General features: G+C 41.2%; 1 protein-coding gene across 1 annotated transcript in view; it reads right to left on the reverse strand.

Annotated features, from left to right (window-relative positions):
• ADAMTSL3 (ADAMTS like 3) overlaps window positions 1-16,527 on the reverse strand; it is a 386,012-nt gene that overhangs the window by 63,226 nt on the left and 306,259 nt on the right. The window contains exon 20 of the mRNA XM_055098263.2: window positions 6,362-6,515. Within this exon, the coding sequence (XP_054954238.2) occupies window positions 6,362-6,515 (154 nt within the window). The remainder of the gene's footprint in view (window positions 1-6,361; window positions 6,516-16,527) is intronic.

Below are 16,527 nucleotides of genomic sequence, written 5' to 3' on the forward strand. Positions count from 1 at the left end.
AGGGTATGGACCAGTATCCATCCATGGCTTGGGGGTTGGGGACCCCTGATCTAAACATGTTATATGCCCCCTACCCTATCCCGTCCCAATTATTCTCCTCTTCTTATATTCCCCAAGTTAATGGCATCAACTTCTGCCAATTTACTCAAGCCAGAAACCAGGGAATCATCTAGATCATGGGTCCCCAACCCCCAAACCCCCTGTTAGGAATCAGGCCTCACAGCAGGAGGTGAGTAAGGCCAGTGAGCGAAGCTTCATCTGTATTTACAGCCATTCCCCATCACTGCCATTACTGCCTGAACTCCGCCTCCTGTCAGATGAGTGGTGGCATTAGATTCTCATAGGAGCACAAACCCTATTGTGAACTATGCATGTGAGGGATCTAGGTTGCAGGCTCCTTATGAGAATCTAATGCCTAATGATGTGTCACTGTCTCTCATCATCCCCACATGGGACCATCTAGTTGCAGGAAAACAAGCTCAGGACTCTCACTGATTCTACATCATGGTGAGTTATATAACTATTTCATTACACATTACAATGTAATAATAATATAAAGAAAGTACACAATACATGTAATGTGCTAGAATCATCCCAAAACCATCCCCTACGACTGGTCCATGGAAAAACTGTCTTCCATGAAACTGGTCCCTGGTGCCAAAATGGCTGTAGACCACTGATCTAGATTTCCTCCTGTCCAGTGGTGTGCTGGCCCTGCCTCTCCCTGAATCACAAGTCAATGAGACTGCTAGCAACTATTCCCAACTCTGCATTCAATGACATCACATTGGTAGCTGGAAACCAGCTACGATGGGAGTATTTACACTATGGAAATAGGCGACAACAACAAATGATAGCTACCTCTCCCCACTCACCACCCTACTACCGAAGCCAGTTGTTCAATATTCACAAACCCACCACCGTCTCTGTCCTATAGCTCCCATCAGGCATCGGGAATTTAGACGACACATGTGAAACATCATTAGAATTCATCCCCATTGCTTCTACTCTCATGCTCTCTCACCAAGATATTGTCATATCCCCTTCACTAGACTCCCAGCCATACTCTCATATTTACCCAATATATCTATATAGCTCTTAGAGTAAATGAACTAAAATAAAACCTGACCAAGTCACTTCCTTCTTGGATACAATTTTAACTCCTTCACATGGAGTTCAAGAGTCTCTATAGCTAACTTTGCAAGCTCTCTCTTGAACCTATGTTCTAGTCCTATGGAATCTGCTGAAGTTCCCCCAAACTTACCACTCCATTTGACACCCCCTACTTTTATCCACACTGCTCTCCTTCCTCACATTCTTCTGTATCCACCCACATGTGGGCCCGATGAACAGACATGTCATTCAGAAGTCTGCTCAAGAGTTCCTCCTCTGTGAATTTCTTCCTGACCTCTGCCCATCCAGTGTCACTGACCACTGCCTTCTGTTTGTTGAATGAATTAAGGCAATGAATGAGTAAAAGAAAAAGTAACACGTACATCCTGGGACCCTGCAGGAAGTGCCGCCAGCCCAAGAGGGTGCTGGTGAGGTAGGCCTCTGCCTGGCTGGGTCTCTACGACTGTAGCTATGACAAGCAGGGATGGGTGTTACTGGAAGCAGCCAGAACTAGCAAAGCTAGAGGAGTTAGAGCAGGGGAGACCATATTCTAATGGTAAAGTCCAAGAGATGTGTAGGAGGCTGGAGAACTAAAGACGCAGGCTGGCCAGGTGCAGTGGCTCACGCCTGTAATCCCAGCACTTTGGGAGGCCAAGGTGGGCGGATCACAAGGTCAGGAGATCAAGACCATCCTGGCTAACATGGTGAAACCCCGTCTCTACTAAAAATACAAAAAAATTAGCCGGGCATGGTAGCAGGTGCCTGTAGTCCCAGCTACTCGGGAGGCTGAGGCAGGAGAATGGCGTGAACCTGGGAGGCAGAGCTTGCAGTGAGCTGAGATCGCGCCACTGCACTCCAGCCTAGGTGAGAGCGAGACTCCGTCTCAAAAAAAAAAAAAAAAAGACGCAGGCTGTGTGCCAGTACAAGGAGAGAGACCACAGGCGGGAGAGATGAGAGTAGATTTGAGATACCCCTGGGAAGGGGCTGAGGCATATTTTTCTTGACATTTCAATAAAATAGGGCATGCCTGGGTTCCTCTTCCCTAATCCATCCTGATCTCAGTACTTTGGGGAAAAATAAAAATTCTTCTTTACCAAAGCTCAGGAACCCTAAAAGTCATAATTTAAAAAATCTAAAATCAAACACTACATATTTCTATTATTCTTTTCTTCAGATGCCTGATTGGAAACCAAGATAGGTAGATTTCTAACAGCACTTTGAGAATGAACCACATCTAACATATTTAAAAAGAATGTCCATGAATACAATTCATTCTGATAAACATGTTGGGGGATTATATAGAAAAAGACAAAACAGAACATCCAGAGGTGCTGTGTACCTACCCCACACAAGCTCATACCCTAATAGGCCAGAATATACAACACAACTTACTTATTACATTTTATCCTGTGTTAAACCTATAATAGAAATGAGATAAAAAGACCTTAAAAATAATCAATATTTTTGAGCTTTTAGTGTGTGCCTGGCATTGATTCGAAGCACTTTATAGGTATTAATTCATGATTCTCAGAACGGTCCCGTGAGGTAGGTATAAAGACTATTCTCATTTTACAGATGAGAAAACTGAGACCCACATAGGTTAAATAACTTGCTCAGTGTCACATGATGAGGTACTGGAAGAACTAGGATTTGAACTCAGGTGAGTTAGCTCAACCACAATGTCATATTACCCTTCAGACATTAAGTGCGACTGAGAAAGCTTACTGGGGAAGGTAGGGTTTGTGTTGACCCTTCAGGAGCAGGAAGAACTTCAGTCACTAGCTATGGGGACAGAAAGAATTTGAACAAGGGGACTGTGCAGGGATTGTTTGGGGAGAAGCAGGCGGTGGGTGTCATTGGACTATAGGGTGTGCTGTTGGCCTCTAGGGGGAGCAGAAGACATCTTTCCCACCTGACTTGGACCTGCTGCACACCAAAATGGTCAGAGCCAAGAAAAATTACCCCTCCAAAGAGGATGGGTTTTACTTAAACCCAAGGCACCGATTAGGACACATTTTCTAGAATTGAAACCTTGGTAGAAAATAAAGTTCACAGCACTACTGGGCCTGATTTTCCTGTCTACGGACCCCCTTCCATAATGGATGGAGTAGATCATACATTTCTAATCTGAGGAGGAGAGGGGGTAGATTTGAGGTGAAACAGAGAGGAAAATCACGACATTATGCCACTTTAGCCTTGATATTCCTAATGGAATGAAAGACAAGTTCATTGATAGAGAAATGGGTCAGTACAGTAGTTAGGAAATAGTTGCTATGGTGAATTTCTAGGGCATTCTTAGAAAATAGGGCACAAAGCCATTATTGCTCCTCTAAAATAGCATAAATACGAAACATATCAAATTAGCACGGTGATATTATTTTCTTTAGGAAATCCTAGTGGCTCAGGCTAGGGAACCAACCCACCAACAAACAAATCACTTGAAAGGTAATACCAGGGTTGAAGCTGAGCAGGGGTCAGTACAGGAGGTTAATGAAAGGTATAAAGATTTGGCTATAGAGTTGGTTAAGTGGAGACCTAAGGAATGCCGGCTAAGGTTTCTAGTGCAAGAGCAGAAACTGGGGATAATAAGGAGATATGGAAGAACTAGAGGTCATGGTGAGGCACTAACTAAATAAGCAGGAGTGAGTTGAGGGTAAGGCAGAACAAGAAGCTAATTCTGAGTGCCAAGTAGTGAGGAAGTCTAAGCGGTTACCATGCCAAGGTGATGGGGTCAGTGGAATTGATGAGGTTGGGAAACTGGGATATCAGGTGTTAGAAAGGTCATCATCACAGATATTGGTTGTCTTGGATGTTAGGAAATGTTGGAGAGAAATCATGGTCCTGGTGGTGGTGTGTCCTGAAGAAGGGTGAAGAGTGTCTTGTAGGGTCTGCACATGGTGCCTTTGAAGGTATGAGACGGGGCAATCTACGTGCTAAGTGTGTGAAGACAGCAGGGAAACGGTGTAGAGAGGATAAGAGAATGCCAACCTCATCTCTTGCTCTGTCATATGGTGGTGAAGAGGATGCTATGTGAAAGTGTAGAAGCAGAACCTAAATTTCAGCAAGCAAGGGCTAGTGATCAAAGATTATGGAGTGAGGCGAGGCTACAGCTGAAGTGGGGGCCCAACTCAGGGTGCGTTGGCTGTGCTGGGAGCATGCATTCCTGTCTCTTGTCTACCTTCATGACCTACATGTTTGGCAGGCAGGAGTGGGGTGGAGTAAAGAAAAAATATTACTGTCTTTTTTTCTTGTGTTTTTTCTTTCTCCCTACAACTTGTAATTTTCTCTGCTCCTCAATGCATGCCAAAATAATTTATAATTTCATCTTGTACCACATTGGATGCCATAATAACCACAATGTATTTCCACATGCTATTCTGTTATTATTTTAGAGGAAGCTGCCAGTATCACTTTAATTTCACTCTCCTCTAAGGCAGTTTTTACAGTCTAGCCACACTGCTATGTAACCATCCGCAATTAATAAAAATCAGATAGAGAGGCAACTTGAACGAAGCATGATAGTACGCCATATGCTACAGACACTCCTGAATTCCAGGAGACTTTACAACTTGGAATCTCAAGTTTTTGGACTCAAGATTTTGGAAATGTTCCTCAGGAAAAAAATGTTAATGTTGTCCATGAATCAGCATAGAGAGGCAGCTAAAAACGTGGGCTAAAGAATCAGACAGACTTGTGGTCAAGCAGTTCAGCTGGCAGCCAGGGAGCCTTAGGCAAGTCTCATGCCTTTTCTATGTCTTGGGTTTCTCATCTCCAAATGGAGATAGTATCTGCCTCACAATGTTGTTCAGGGGACTAAATGAGATAATGCATGCAAATAACTCCACATAGTAATTGCTCAATAAATGTCACTACTTAAAAAAAACTTAATTATTTGTCTTATTTTGTTTTGTGAGTTTCTCCAGGAAAGGTGTTGGTAAATTGAAGTTTTATATATATGTTATATATCATATATATAACATATATAAAACATATATGACATATATATAAAAGACATATATATATATGTTTTCCTCTCCTAAGCAGCATTAAAATAAGAATAGTTCATTTTTAATTTTTTTCCTTACCAAAAGTTCAGGAGGGTAACTGATATAATAAATGTTATTTTACAGGTGAGTAATTAAAGATAGTGAAAAAGTGGTAAATGAACTCCAAAGCTGTTATTTCCACTACGCCTCTTCCCTACCTCCCTTCCCAACCTCCTCACCACCGCTCTGCTGCCTGCTTGTCAATTGCTGTCATGGCCGCCCTCAGCTTACATGTTTTAACACATAACTCTTTTTCTTTCTTTCTTTCTTTTTTTTTTTTTAAGACAGAGTCTCACACTCTGTCGCCCAGGCTGGAGCGCAATGGCGCAATCTCAGCTCACTGCAACCTCCGCCTCCCAGGTTCAAGCGATTCTCCTGCCTCAGCCTCTCGAGTAGCTGGGACTACAGGAGTGTGCCACCACGCCCGGCTAATTTTTTGTATTTTTAGTAGAGACGGGGTTTAACCGTGTTAGCCAGGATGGTCTGGATCTCCTGACCTCATGATCCACCCACCTCAGTCTCTCAAAGTGCTGGGATTACAGGCGTGAGCCACTGCGCCCGGCCCACATAACTCTTATATGAAACATACATATTCATGTGTAAACATATATTCTATCATGTACACTGAAAATACAGATGAATGCTACATGCATATTAGCTTTGGCTATAATGAAGCCATAATATGAACTCTTTATAGTAAGCTCATTATTTATAATTAATTGAGGTGTACAAACTGCCATTTTTAAATCAAAGTTCTTTCATGTTTTTATCCTTGCCAATTTTAGATTATACACAAGAAAAAATACTTGAATGCTTAAAAATACGTAGCTCTCCTACTTTTAATTAAGTCCAAATGCATTCCCAGCAAAGTGAACCAGGAGGTATTTTGGCTTAACTTCTACATGGAACACTCCTGAACTCTAAGCAGAAGGAATTATGGTAAAGTAGAGGACATAAATCCAAATAAGGAAGCCTAAAAGATGCATTTGTTAAGTGGGCGGACATTTCTTAAAACAGACTTTTCTTAGAACTATATCTTGGTCTTCCACGTTCTACTGATCGCTGCCGAAAACAACACTGAGTTCAGCTTGAGTTGCCTTACCCACAGATTAGAAATCTGTTGACGTATGGAAAATAAAGACATCGGGACAAAATGAACAGAATCAGCATATCTTGGTGAAGCGCAGACACCGCATACTTACTACTGCACTCAGGCATCTGGCAAGATCTTACAAGAGGGAGCCCTGGTAGATCCCTGCACATCATCTCACTGAGGGGGACGCGCCGACCTTTGGCTGTCAGCCTTTGACACACCTGCTTTCTTCTCTGGATTCCAACACCACAACTGACAGAACACTGAAATGAGAGTTGTGCAACAGAGTCAAATGGAGCATGAGCAGGCAGACCCAGCCAACAACAGCAAAGTCTCCAAGGGTGAAACAAGAGGAAATTTTCAGTACGGATGTGCCAAGAAGAAAGCCATTTCCTAGGCTTGAACATCTTTTATGTCATGGAGAGTTTCTTCCTCCTCTCCTCCCCTTCCCTCCCCTCCCTTCTCTTCCTTTCTTTCTTTCTCTTTTTCCTTCAGTCATGTCCTCTCTACCGCCCTCCCCCTCCTTCCATCTCACTCTTTCTTTTGGAGATAGTAATTTCCAGTAATTTATTATCGTGGGTTTTTTTGGCATTGCAATTAATATCTAATTTATTTCTTAGCCATTCATTTTTTATTTTCATTTTTAAAATTTGACCCTTTTAATAGTTTTGTTGAGGTATAATTGATATACAAAGAACTACACATGTCTAATGTGTACAATGTGATGGGTTTGGGCTTAATGCAAACACCATGTGACACCATTACCACAATCGGAGTAACAGACATATCCAACACTTTCCGAAGTTCCCTTTTGTTTTTTGTTTGTTTTGTTTTGTTTATTTATGACTAGAACACTTCACATAAGATCTACCTTCTTAATAAATTTTGAATTGCACACTATCTATTGTTAACTGTGCCTATAGGCACTATGTCTTCCTGCAGATCTCTAGAACTTATTCAGCTAGTATAATTGAAACTTTATAACCATTTAACAACTCCCCATGTTCCCCATTCCCCCAGTATGGGGAAACCACTATTGTATTCTATGCTTCTATGAGTTTGACAATTTTAGATACCTTATGTAATGGAATCATGCAACATTTGTTTTTCCCTAACTGGCTTATTTCACTTAGCATAATGTCCTCTAGGTTCATCCATCTTGCAACAAATGGCAGGGTTTCCTACATTTTTAAGGCTGTAAAATATTTCATTGTATGTATATACAGTACCATAATTTCTTTATCCATTCATCTGCCTATGGGCATGTCCATTGTTTGTTTGTTTGTTTTTTGAGATGGATTCTTGCTCTGTCACCCAGGCTAGAGTGCAGTGGCATGATCTCAGCTCACTGCAATCTCTGCCTCTCAGATTCAAGCGATTCTCCTGCTTCATCCTCCCAAGTAGCTGGGATTACAGGCGCCCACCACTGCACCCTGCTACTTTTTGTATTTTTAGTAGAGATGGGGTTTTATCATCTTGGCCAGGCTGGTCTCAAACTCCTGACCTCGTGATCCACCTGCCTCGGCCTCCCAAAGTGCTGGGATAATAGGCGTGAGAAACCACGGCCGGCCTTTTTAAAATTATTATACTTTAAGTTCTGGGATACATGTGTAGAATGTGCAGGTTTGTTATATAGGTCCACATGTGCCATGGTGGTTTGCTGCACCCATCAACCCGTCATCTACATTAGGTGTTTCTTCTAATGCTATCCCTCCCCTAGCCCCCCACCCCCTGACAGGCCCCAGTGTGTGATGTTCCCCTTCCTGTGTCCATGTGTTCTCATTGTTCAACTCCCACTTAAGAGTGAGAATGTGCAGTGTTTGGTTTTCTGTTCCTGTGTTAGTTTGCTGAGAATGATGGTCTCCAGTTTCATCCATGTCCCGACAAAGGACATGAACTCATCCTTTTTTGTGGCTGCATAGTACGCCATGGTGTTCCACATTTTCTTTATCCAGTCTATTATTGATGGGCATTCGGGTTGGTTCCAAGTCTTTGCTATTGTGAACAGTGCTGCAATAAACATATGTGTGCGTGTGTCATAGTAGAATGATTTCCAATCCTTTGGGTATATACCCAGTTATGGGATTGCTGGATCAAATGGTATTTCTGGTTCTAGATCCTTGAGGAATTGCCACACTGACTTACACAATGGTTGAATTAATTTACACTCCCACCAACAGTGTAAAAGCACTCCTATTTCTCCATATCCTCTCCAGCATCTGTTGTTTCCTGGCTTTTTAATGATCGCCATTCTAACTGGTGTGAGGTGGTATCTCATTGTGGTTTTGATTTGCATTTCTCTAATGAGCTTTTTTTCATATGTTTGTTGGCCGCATAAATGTCTCCTTTGGAGAAGTATCTGTTCATATCCTTCACCCACTTTTTGATGGAGTTTTTTCTTGTAAATTTAAGTTCCTTGTAGATTCTGGCTATTAGCCCTTTGACAGATGGATAGATTGCTAAATTTTTCTCCCATTCTGTAGGTTGCCTGTTAGTCTGATGATAGTTTCTTTTGCTGTGCAGAAGCTCTTCAGTTTAATTAGATCCCATTTGTCAATTTTGGCTTTTGTTGCCATTGTTTTTGGTATTTTAGTCATGAAGTCTTTGCCCATGCCTATGTCCTGAATGGCACTGCCTAGTTTTTCTTATAGGGCTTTTATGGTTTTAGGTCTTATGTTTAAGTCTTTAATACATCTTGAGTCAATTTTTGTATAAGGTGTAAGGAAGGGGTCCAGTTTCAGTTTTCTGCATATGGATAGCCAGTTATCCCAATACCATTTATTAAATAGGGAATCTTTTCCCCATTGCTTGTTTCTGTCATGTTTGTCAAAGATCAGATGGTTGTAGATGTGTGGCATGATTTCTGAGGCCTCTGTTCTGTTCCATTGGTCTATATATCTGTTTTGGTACCAGTACCATACTGTTTTGGTTTCTGTAGCCTTGTAGTATAGTTTGAAGTCAGGTAGCATGATGCCTCCAGCTTTGTTCTTTTTGCTTAGGATTTTCTTGGCTATACAGGCTCTTTTTTGGTTCCATATGAAATTTAAAGTAGTTTTTTCTAATTCTGTGAAGAAAGTCAAAGGTAGCTTGATGGAGATACCATTGAATCTATAAATTACTTTCAGCAGTATGGCCATTTTCACAATATTGATTCTTCCTATCCATGAACATGGAATGTTTTTCCATTTGTTTGTGTCCTCTCTTATTTCCTTGAGCAGTAGTTTGTATGTAGTTCTCCTTGAAGAGGTCCTTCACATCCTTGTAAGCTGTATTCCTAGGTACTTTATTCTCTTTGTAGCAATTGTGAATGGGAGCTCACTCATGATTTGGCTCTCTGTTTGTCTATTATTGGTGTATAGGAATGCTTGTGATTTTTGCACATTGATTTTGTATCCTGAGACTTTGCTGAAGTTGCTTATCAGCATAAGGAGATTTTGGGCTAAGACGATGGGGTTTTCTAAATATATAATTATGTCATCTGCAAACAGAGACAATTTGACTTCCTCTCTTCCTATTTGAATACCATTTATTACTTTCTCTTGCCTGGTTGCCCTGGCCAGAATTTCCAATACTATGTCAAATAAGAGTGGTGAGAGAGGGCGTCCTTGTCCTGGGCCAGTTTTCAAAGGGAATGCTTCCAGCTTTTGCCCATTCAGTATATTGGCTGTGGGTTTGTCATAAATAGCTCTTATTATTTTGAGATACATTTCATCAATACCTAGTTTATTGAGAGTTTTTAGCATGAAGGGGTGTTGAATTTTATCAAAGGCCTTTTCTGCATCTATTGAGATAATCATGTGGTTTTTGTAATTGGTTCTGTTTATGTGATGGATTATGTTTATTGATTTGCATATGTTGAACCAGCCTTGCATCCCAGGGAGGAAGCTGACTTGATCGTGGTGGATAATCTTTTTGATGTGCTGCTGGATTCAGTTCGCCAGTATTTTATTGAAGATTTTCGCATTGATGTTCATCAGGGATATTGGCCTGAAATTTTCTTTTTTTGTTGTTGTGTTTCTGCCAGGTTTTGGTATCAGGATGATGCTGTCCTCATAAAATGAGTTAGGGAGGAGTCCCTCTTTTTCTATTGTTTGGAATAGTTTCAGAAGGAATGGTACCAAGCTCCTCTTTGTACCTCTGGTGGAATTCAGCTGTGAATCTGTCTGATCCTGGGCTTTTTGTGGTTGGTAGGCTATTAATTACTGTCTCAATTTCAGAACTTGTTATTGGTCTATTCAGGAATTTGACTTCTTCCTGGTTTAGTCTTGGGAGGGTGTATGTGTCCAGGAATTTATCCATTTCTTCTAAATTTTCTAGCTTATTTGCGTAGAGGTGTTTATAGTATTCTCTGATGATAGTTTGTATTTCTGTGGGATCAATGGTGATTTTATCATTTTTTATTGTGTCTATTTGATTGTGTTCTCTTTTCTTCTTTATTAGTCTGGCTAGCTGTCTATGTATTTTGCGAATCTTTTCAAAATACCAGCTCCGGGATTCATTGATATTTTTGAAGAGTTTTTCGTGTCTCTATCTCTCTTAGTTCTGCTCTGATCTTAGTTATTTCTTGTCTTCTGCTAGCTTTTGAATTTGTTTGCTCTTGCTTCTCTAGTTCTTTTAATTGTGATGTTAGGGTGTCAATTTTAGACTTTTCTGCTTTCTCCTATGGCCACTTAGTGCTATAAATTTCTCTCTAAACACTGCTTTAGCTGTGTCCCAGAGATTCTGGTACATTGTGTCTTTGTTCTTATTGGTTTCAAATAACGTATTTATTTCTGCCTTAATTTTGTTATTCACCCAGTAGTCATTCAGGAGCAGGTTCTTCAGTTTCCATGTAGTTGTGCAGTTTTGAGTGAGTGTCTTAATCGTGAGTTCTAATTTGATTGCACTGTGGTCTGAGAGACTGTTTGTTAAAATTTCCACTCTTTTGTATTTGCTGAGGAGTGTTTTACTTCCAAGTATGTGGTCAATTTCAGAATAAGTGTGATATGGTGCTGAGAAGAATGTATATTCTATTGATTTGGGGTGGAGAGTTCTGTAGATGTCTATTAGGTCCACTTGGTCCAGAGCTGAGTTCAAGTCCTGAATATCCTTGTTAATTTTCTGTCTGTTGATCTGTCTAATGTTGACAGTAGGGTGTTAAAGTCTCCCACTATTATTGTGTGGGAGTCCAAGTCTCTTTGTAGGTCTCTAAGAACTTGCTTTATGAATCTGGGTGCTCCTGTATTGGGTGCATGTATATTTAGGACAGTTAGCTCTTCTTGTTGCATTGATCTCTTTACCATTATGTAACACCCTTCTTTGTTTTTTTTGATCTTTGTTGGTTTAAAGTCTGTTTTATCAGAGACTAGGATTGCAACCCCTGCTTTTTTTTTTTTTTTTTTTTTTTTTTTTTTTTTTTTTTTTTTTTGCTTTCCATTTGCTTGGTAAATATTCCTCCATCCCTTTATTTTGAGCTTATGTGTGTCTTTGCACATGAGATGGGTCTCCTGAATACAGCACACCTATGGGTCTTAACTCTTGATCCAATTTGCCAGTCTGTGTCTTTTAATTGGGGCATTTAGCCCATTTACATTTAATGTTAACATTGTTATGTGTGAATTTAATCCTGTCATGATGATGCTAGCTGGTTATTTTGACTGTTAGTTGATGCAGTTTCTTCATAGTGTCAATGGTCTTTACAATTTGGTATGTTTTTGCAGTGGCTGGTACCGGTTGTTCCTTTCCATGTTTAGTGCTTCCTTCCTTCAGGAGCTCTTGTAAGGTAGGCCTGGTGGTGACAAAATCTCTCAGCATTGCTTGCCTGTAAAGGATTTTATTTCTCCTTTGCTTATGAAGCTTAGGTTGGCTGGATATGAAATTCTGGGTTGAAAATTCTTTTCTTTAAGAATGTTGAATATTGGCCCCATTCTCTTCTGGCTTGTAGGGTTTCTGCAGAGAGATCCACTGTTAGTCTGATGAGCTTCCCTTTGTGGGTAACCCAATCTTTCTCTCTGGCTGCCCTTAACATTTTTTCCTTCATTTCAATCATGGTAAATCTGACGATTATGTGTCTTGGGGTTGTTCTTCTTGAGGAGTATCTTTGTGGTATTCTCTGTATTTCCTGAATTTGAACGTTGGCCTTTCTTGCTATGTTGGAGAAGTTCTCCTTGATAATATCCTGAAGAGTGTTTTCCAACTTGGTTCCATTCTCCCCTCACTTTCAGGTACACCAAACAAACGTAGGTTTGGTCTTTTCACATAGTCCCATGTTTCTTGGAGGCTTTGTTTTTTCCTTTTCATTCTTTTTTCTCTAATCTTCTCTTCATGCTTATTTCATTAAGTTCATCTTCAATCTCTGATATCCTTGTTCTGCTTGAGCAATTTGGTTATTGATACTTGTGTATGCTTCATGAAGTTCTCGTGCTGTTTTTTTCAGCTCCATTAGGTCATTTTTGTTCTTCTCTAAACTGGTTATTCTAGTTAGCAATTCCTCTAACCCTTTTTCAAGGTTCTTAGCTTCCTTGCATTGGGTTAGAACATGCTCCTTTAACTTGGAGGAATTTGTTATTACCGACCTTCTGAAGCCTACTTCTGTCAATTTGTCAAATTCCTTCTCTGTCCAGTTTTGTTCCCTTGCTGGCAAGGAGTTGTGACACTTTGCAGGTGAAGAGGTGTTCTGGTTTTTGGAATTTTCAGCCTTTTTGTGCTGGTTTTTCCACATCTTTGTGAATTTATCTACCTCTGGTCTTTGATGGTCTTTTGATGACCTTCAGGTGGGGTTTCTGGGGTTTCTGTGTGGACATCCTTTTTGTTGATGTTGATGTTATTCCTCTCTGCTTGTTAATTTTCCTTTTAATAGTCAGGGTCCTCTGCTGCAGGTCTGCTGGAGTTTGCTGGATGTCCACTCCAGGCCTGGTTTGCCTGAGTATCACCAGCAGATGTTGCAGAACAGCAAAGATTGCTGCCTGTTCCTTCCTCTGGAAGCTTCGTCCCAGAGGGGCACCTGCCAGATGCCAGCCAGAACTCTCCTGTATGAAGTGTCTGTCAGCCCCTACTGAGAGGTGCCTCCCCATCAGGAGGTGCAGGGGTCAGGGACCCACTTGAGGAGGCAGTCTATCCCTTAGCAGAGCTTGAGCACTGTGCTGGGAGATCTGCTGCTCTCTTCAGAGCCAGCAGGCAGGAACATTTAAGTCTGCTGAAGCTGCGCCCACAGCTGCCCCTTCCCCCAGGTACTCTGTCCCAGGGAGATGGGAGTTTTATCTATAAGACCCTGACTGTGGCTGCTGCCTTGCTTCCAGAGATGCCCTGCCCAGAAGGGAGGAATCTAGAGAAGCAGTCTGGCTACAGTGGCTTTGCCAAGCTGTGGTGGGCTCCACCCAGTTTGAACTTCCCAGAGGCTTTGTTTACACTGTGAGGGGTAAGCTGCCTACTCAAGCCTCAGTAATGGTGGACGCCCCTTCCCCCACCAAGCTGGAGCATCCCAGGTCAACTTCGCACTGCTGTGCTGGCAGCGAGAATTTCAAGCCAGTAGATCTCAGCTTGCTGGGCTCTGTGGGGGTAGGATCTGCTGAGCTAGACCACTTGGGTCCCTGGCTTCAGCCCCCTTTCCAGGGGAGTGAACGGTTCTGTCTCACTGGTGTTACAGGCACCACTGAGGTATGAAAAAAACCTCCTGCAGCTAGCTTGATGTCTGCCCAAATGGCTGGCCAGTTTCGTGCTTGAAACCCATGGGCCCTGGTGGTGTAGGCACCCGCGGGAATCTCCTGGTTTGTGGGTTGTAAAGACCATGGGAAAAGTGTAGTACCTGGGCTAGAGTGCACCATTCCTCACAGCACAGTCCCTCACGGCTTCCCTTGGCTAGGGGAGGGAGTTCCCTGACCTCTTGCACTTCCCAGGTAAGGAGACACCCCACCATGCTTCAGCTGGCCCTCCATGGGCTGCACCCACTGTCTAACCAGTCCCAATGAGATGAGCCAGTACCTCTGTTGGACATACAGAAATCACCTGCCTTCTGTGTTGATCTCACTGGGAGCTGCAGATCAGAGCTGTTCCTATTTGGCCATCTTGCCAGCCATGGCTGATTTTGATTTTACAATACTCATTACCAAGTATCCAAGAAATACAAATGTATAAAAAGGAAAGTTTTTTAAAAATCACCCAAACTGCCATATATAGAGTAACATGAATAGTGATAATCAGTGTGTATACATGCAATTTCAACTTAAAAATTTAATGCAATTTTATTAGGTATATTAGAAAAAAAGACGTTAAAGTAAAATTAGAGTTGTTGAATGTTTGATATTTTTTAAACCATGATTAATTCCCAAAAGAACACTCTAAAGTTAATAAAGAAGATTAAATAAACCAACAAGAGATTTGGATAGTTATTTTTAATGACAATTTGACTTAGGAGAGTATTTATGGACTTGCTACTAAGAAGGATGAGGAAATAAGCACACTTACATTTCCTCTACTGTATTAGTCCAATCTCATGTTGTTAATAAAGACATACCCAAGACTGGGTAAGTTATAAAGGAAAGAGGTTTAATAGACTCAGTTCCACGTGGCTGCGGAAGCCTCACAATCATGGCAGAAGACAAAGGAAGGGCAAAGAGATGTCTTACATGGCAGCAGGCAAGAGAGAATGAGAGCCAAGCGAAAAGGGAAACCCCTTATAAAATCATCAGATCTCGTGAGACTCATTTACCACCACGAGAACAGTATGAGAGAAACTGCCCCCATGATTCAATTATCTCCAACTGGGTCCCTCCCACAACACATGGGAATTATGGGAGCTACAATTCAAGATAAGATTTGGGTGGGGACACAGCCAAACTATATCATCTACCTCATCTCTCCAAATTTCAATTAGTTTTCATTTTATTATTTAGATAATGTCAAGATTTCTGATATTTATGTTATGTTCTATAATATAATTGTTAGTTGATTAGTCTTAATCCTACACAAATGAATTCATTACTCATCTCCCACCTTTTTTACCAGGATCTATGCATTCCTGGATTCTCTGTTTTGAGTCATCTCTGTATCTCATCTTGGCCCTACAGCTTTTTCAAGGGCTTATCAGACAGTATTCTCTGACTGCCTCTCTGCTGTCTCTCTACATGAAGAACACAGGATGAAGAGGAAATCCTTGAGTGATGCTTGCTTTTCTTTAGAATTGTGTAGATCCTGCTCCATTGTCCTCTTGCATTGAATGCTCCTATGAAGATGAGAATTTTTAGTTTATTTGGTTGACTTTCTGTTCAAAGGGGGTTTTGCTTTATCCATGAGGTTCAGCATCTTACACAGGCTTAGTGGCGCATGCTGTGCTATTATGACTTGTAGATAGAAGCTTTTATTAAAGGGAATTAATTCCCCTTATTTTGTCTCTGAATACTTTTCTGTTCCATGTGTTTTGTTCTTCTCAACAAATACTAATTGTGTTTATGTTTGATCTCCTTTGTCTGTCTTCCATATCCCTTATGGCCACTACAAACCAATTTTACATCTTTGTTCTTTTCCATATAATTTTATATGACTTATTCCAGTCTGTATCCCATCTCCCTTTATTTCCAGTCATTTCCTTTATTTTCTTAAGTTGTTGCTTGTAACGTAAGTTTTGTGTTTGCTATTTTTGTATCTGCCATTTAAAAATTTTTCTTTCTTCCTGACTGTTCCAGTTGTCTTTCCATCTCCTTCTGTTGTCTTATAGTCTCTTTTTTTAACTCAAACCTCACTTTAAAGCCACTTTTTCCCTAGACATCAAGACTATAACTTCCTTGGAAGTATAGAACCTATCTGTCTCAACTTTTCTCTGGGGAAAATCTCTGTTATGTTATCCATGTGACTCTTGCTTTATGCTCCATTCCCCATCCCATGACTTCCTCCCTCCCTTTTGATTTTTCCCCCTAGTTTTGGTGCATAGATATTATGCTGGTGCTTTGAATACAGCTGGCTGTTTGTGAGTAACACGGGTGGGAGAAACGAGCTAGGAGACTTTACATCCATTTGTTGTCTTCAACATTCTGTCACCAAATCTCTTATTTCCTCTACCCACATCTCCTTTCAGATTTTCGAATTTGAATAGTTGATGAGACAAATAAAAGAGCCTCTTAAATAACTGGCTTACTGTGTAATAATCCAGCAATTGCTGCCCCTCCCCCCTCCTTCTTTCATACCACTTCATCTCTGGCAGCCTTCCTTGGCAAGGAGGCATAAAAATATGCCTTCTCCCTCAGCTCTGTCTCCCATCATGGTTCTGCAAGGGACATCCTCAGTTTTTTTTCCGAGGTACTT

Source organism: Pan paniscus, chromosome 16 (genome assembly GCF_029289425.2).
Source record: "Pan paniscus chromosome 16, NHGRI_mPanPan1-v2.0_pri, whole genome shotgun sequence".
NCBI classification, from domain to species: domain Eukaryota; kingdom Metazoa; phylum Chordata; class Mammalia; order Primates; family Hominidae; genus Pan; species Pan paniscus.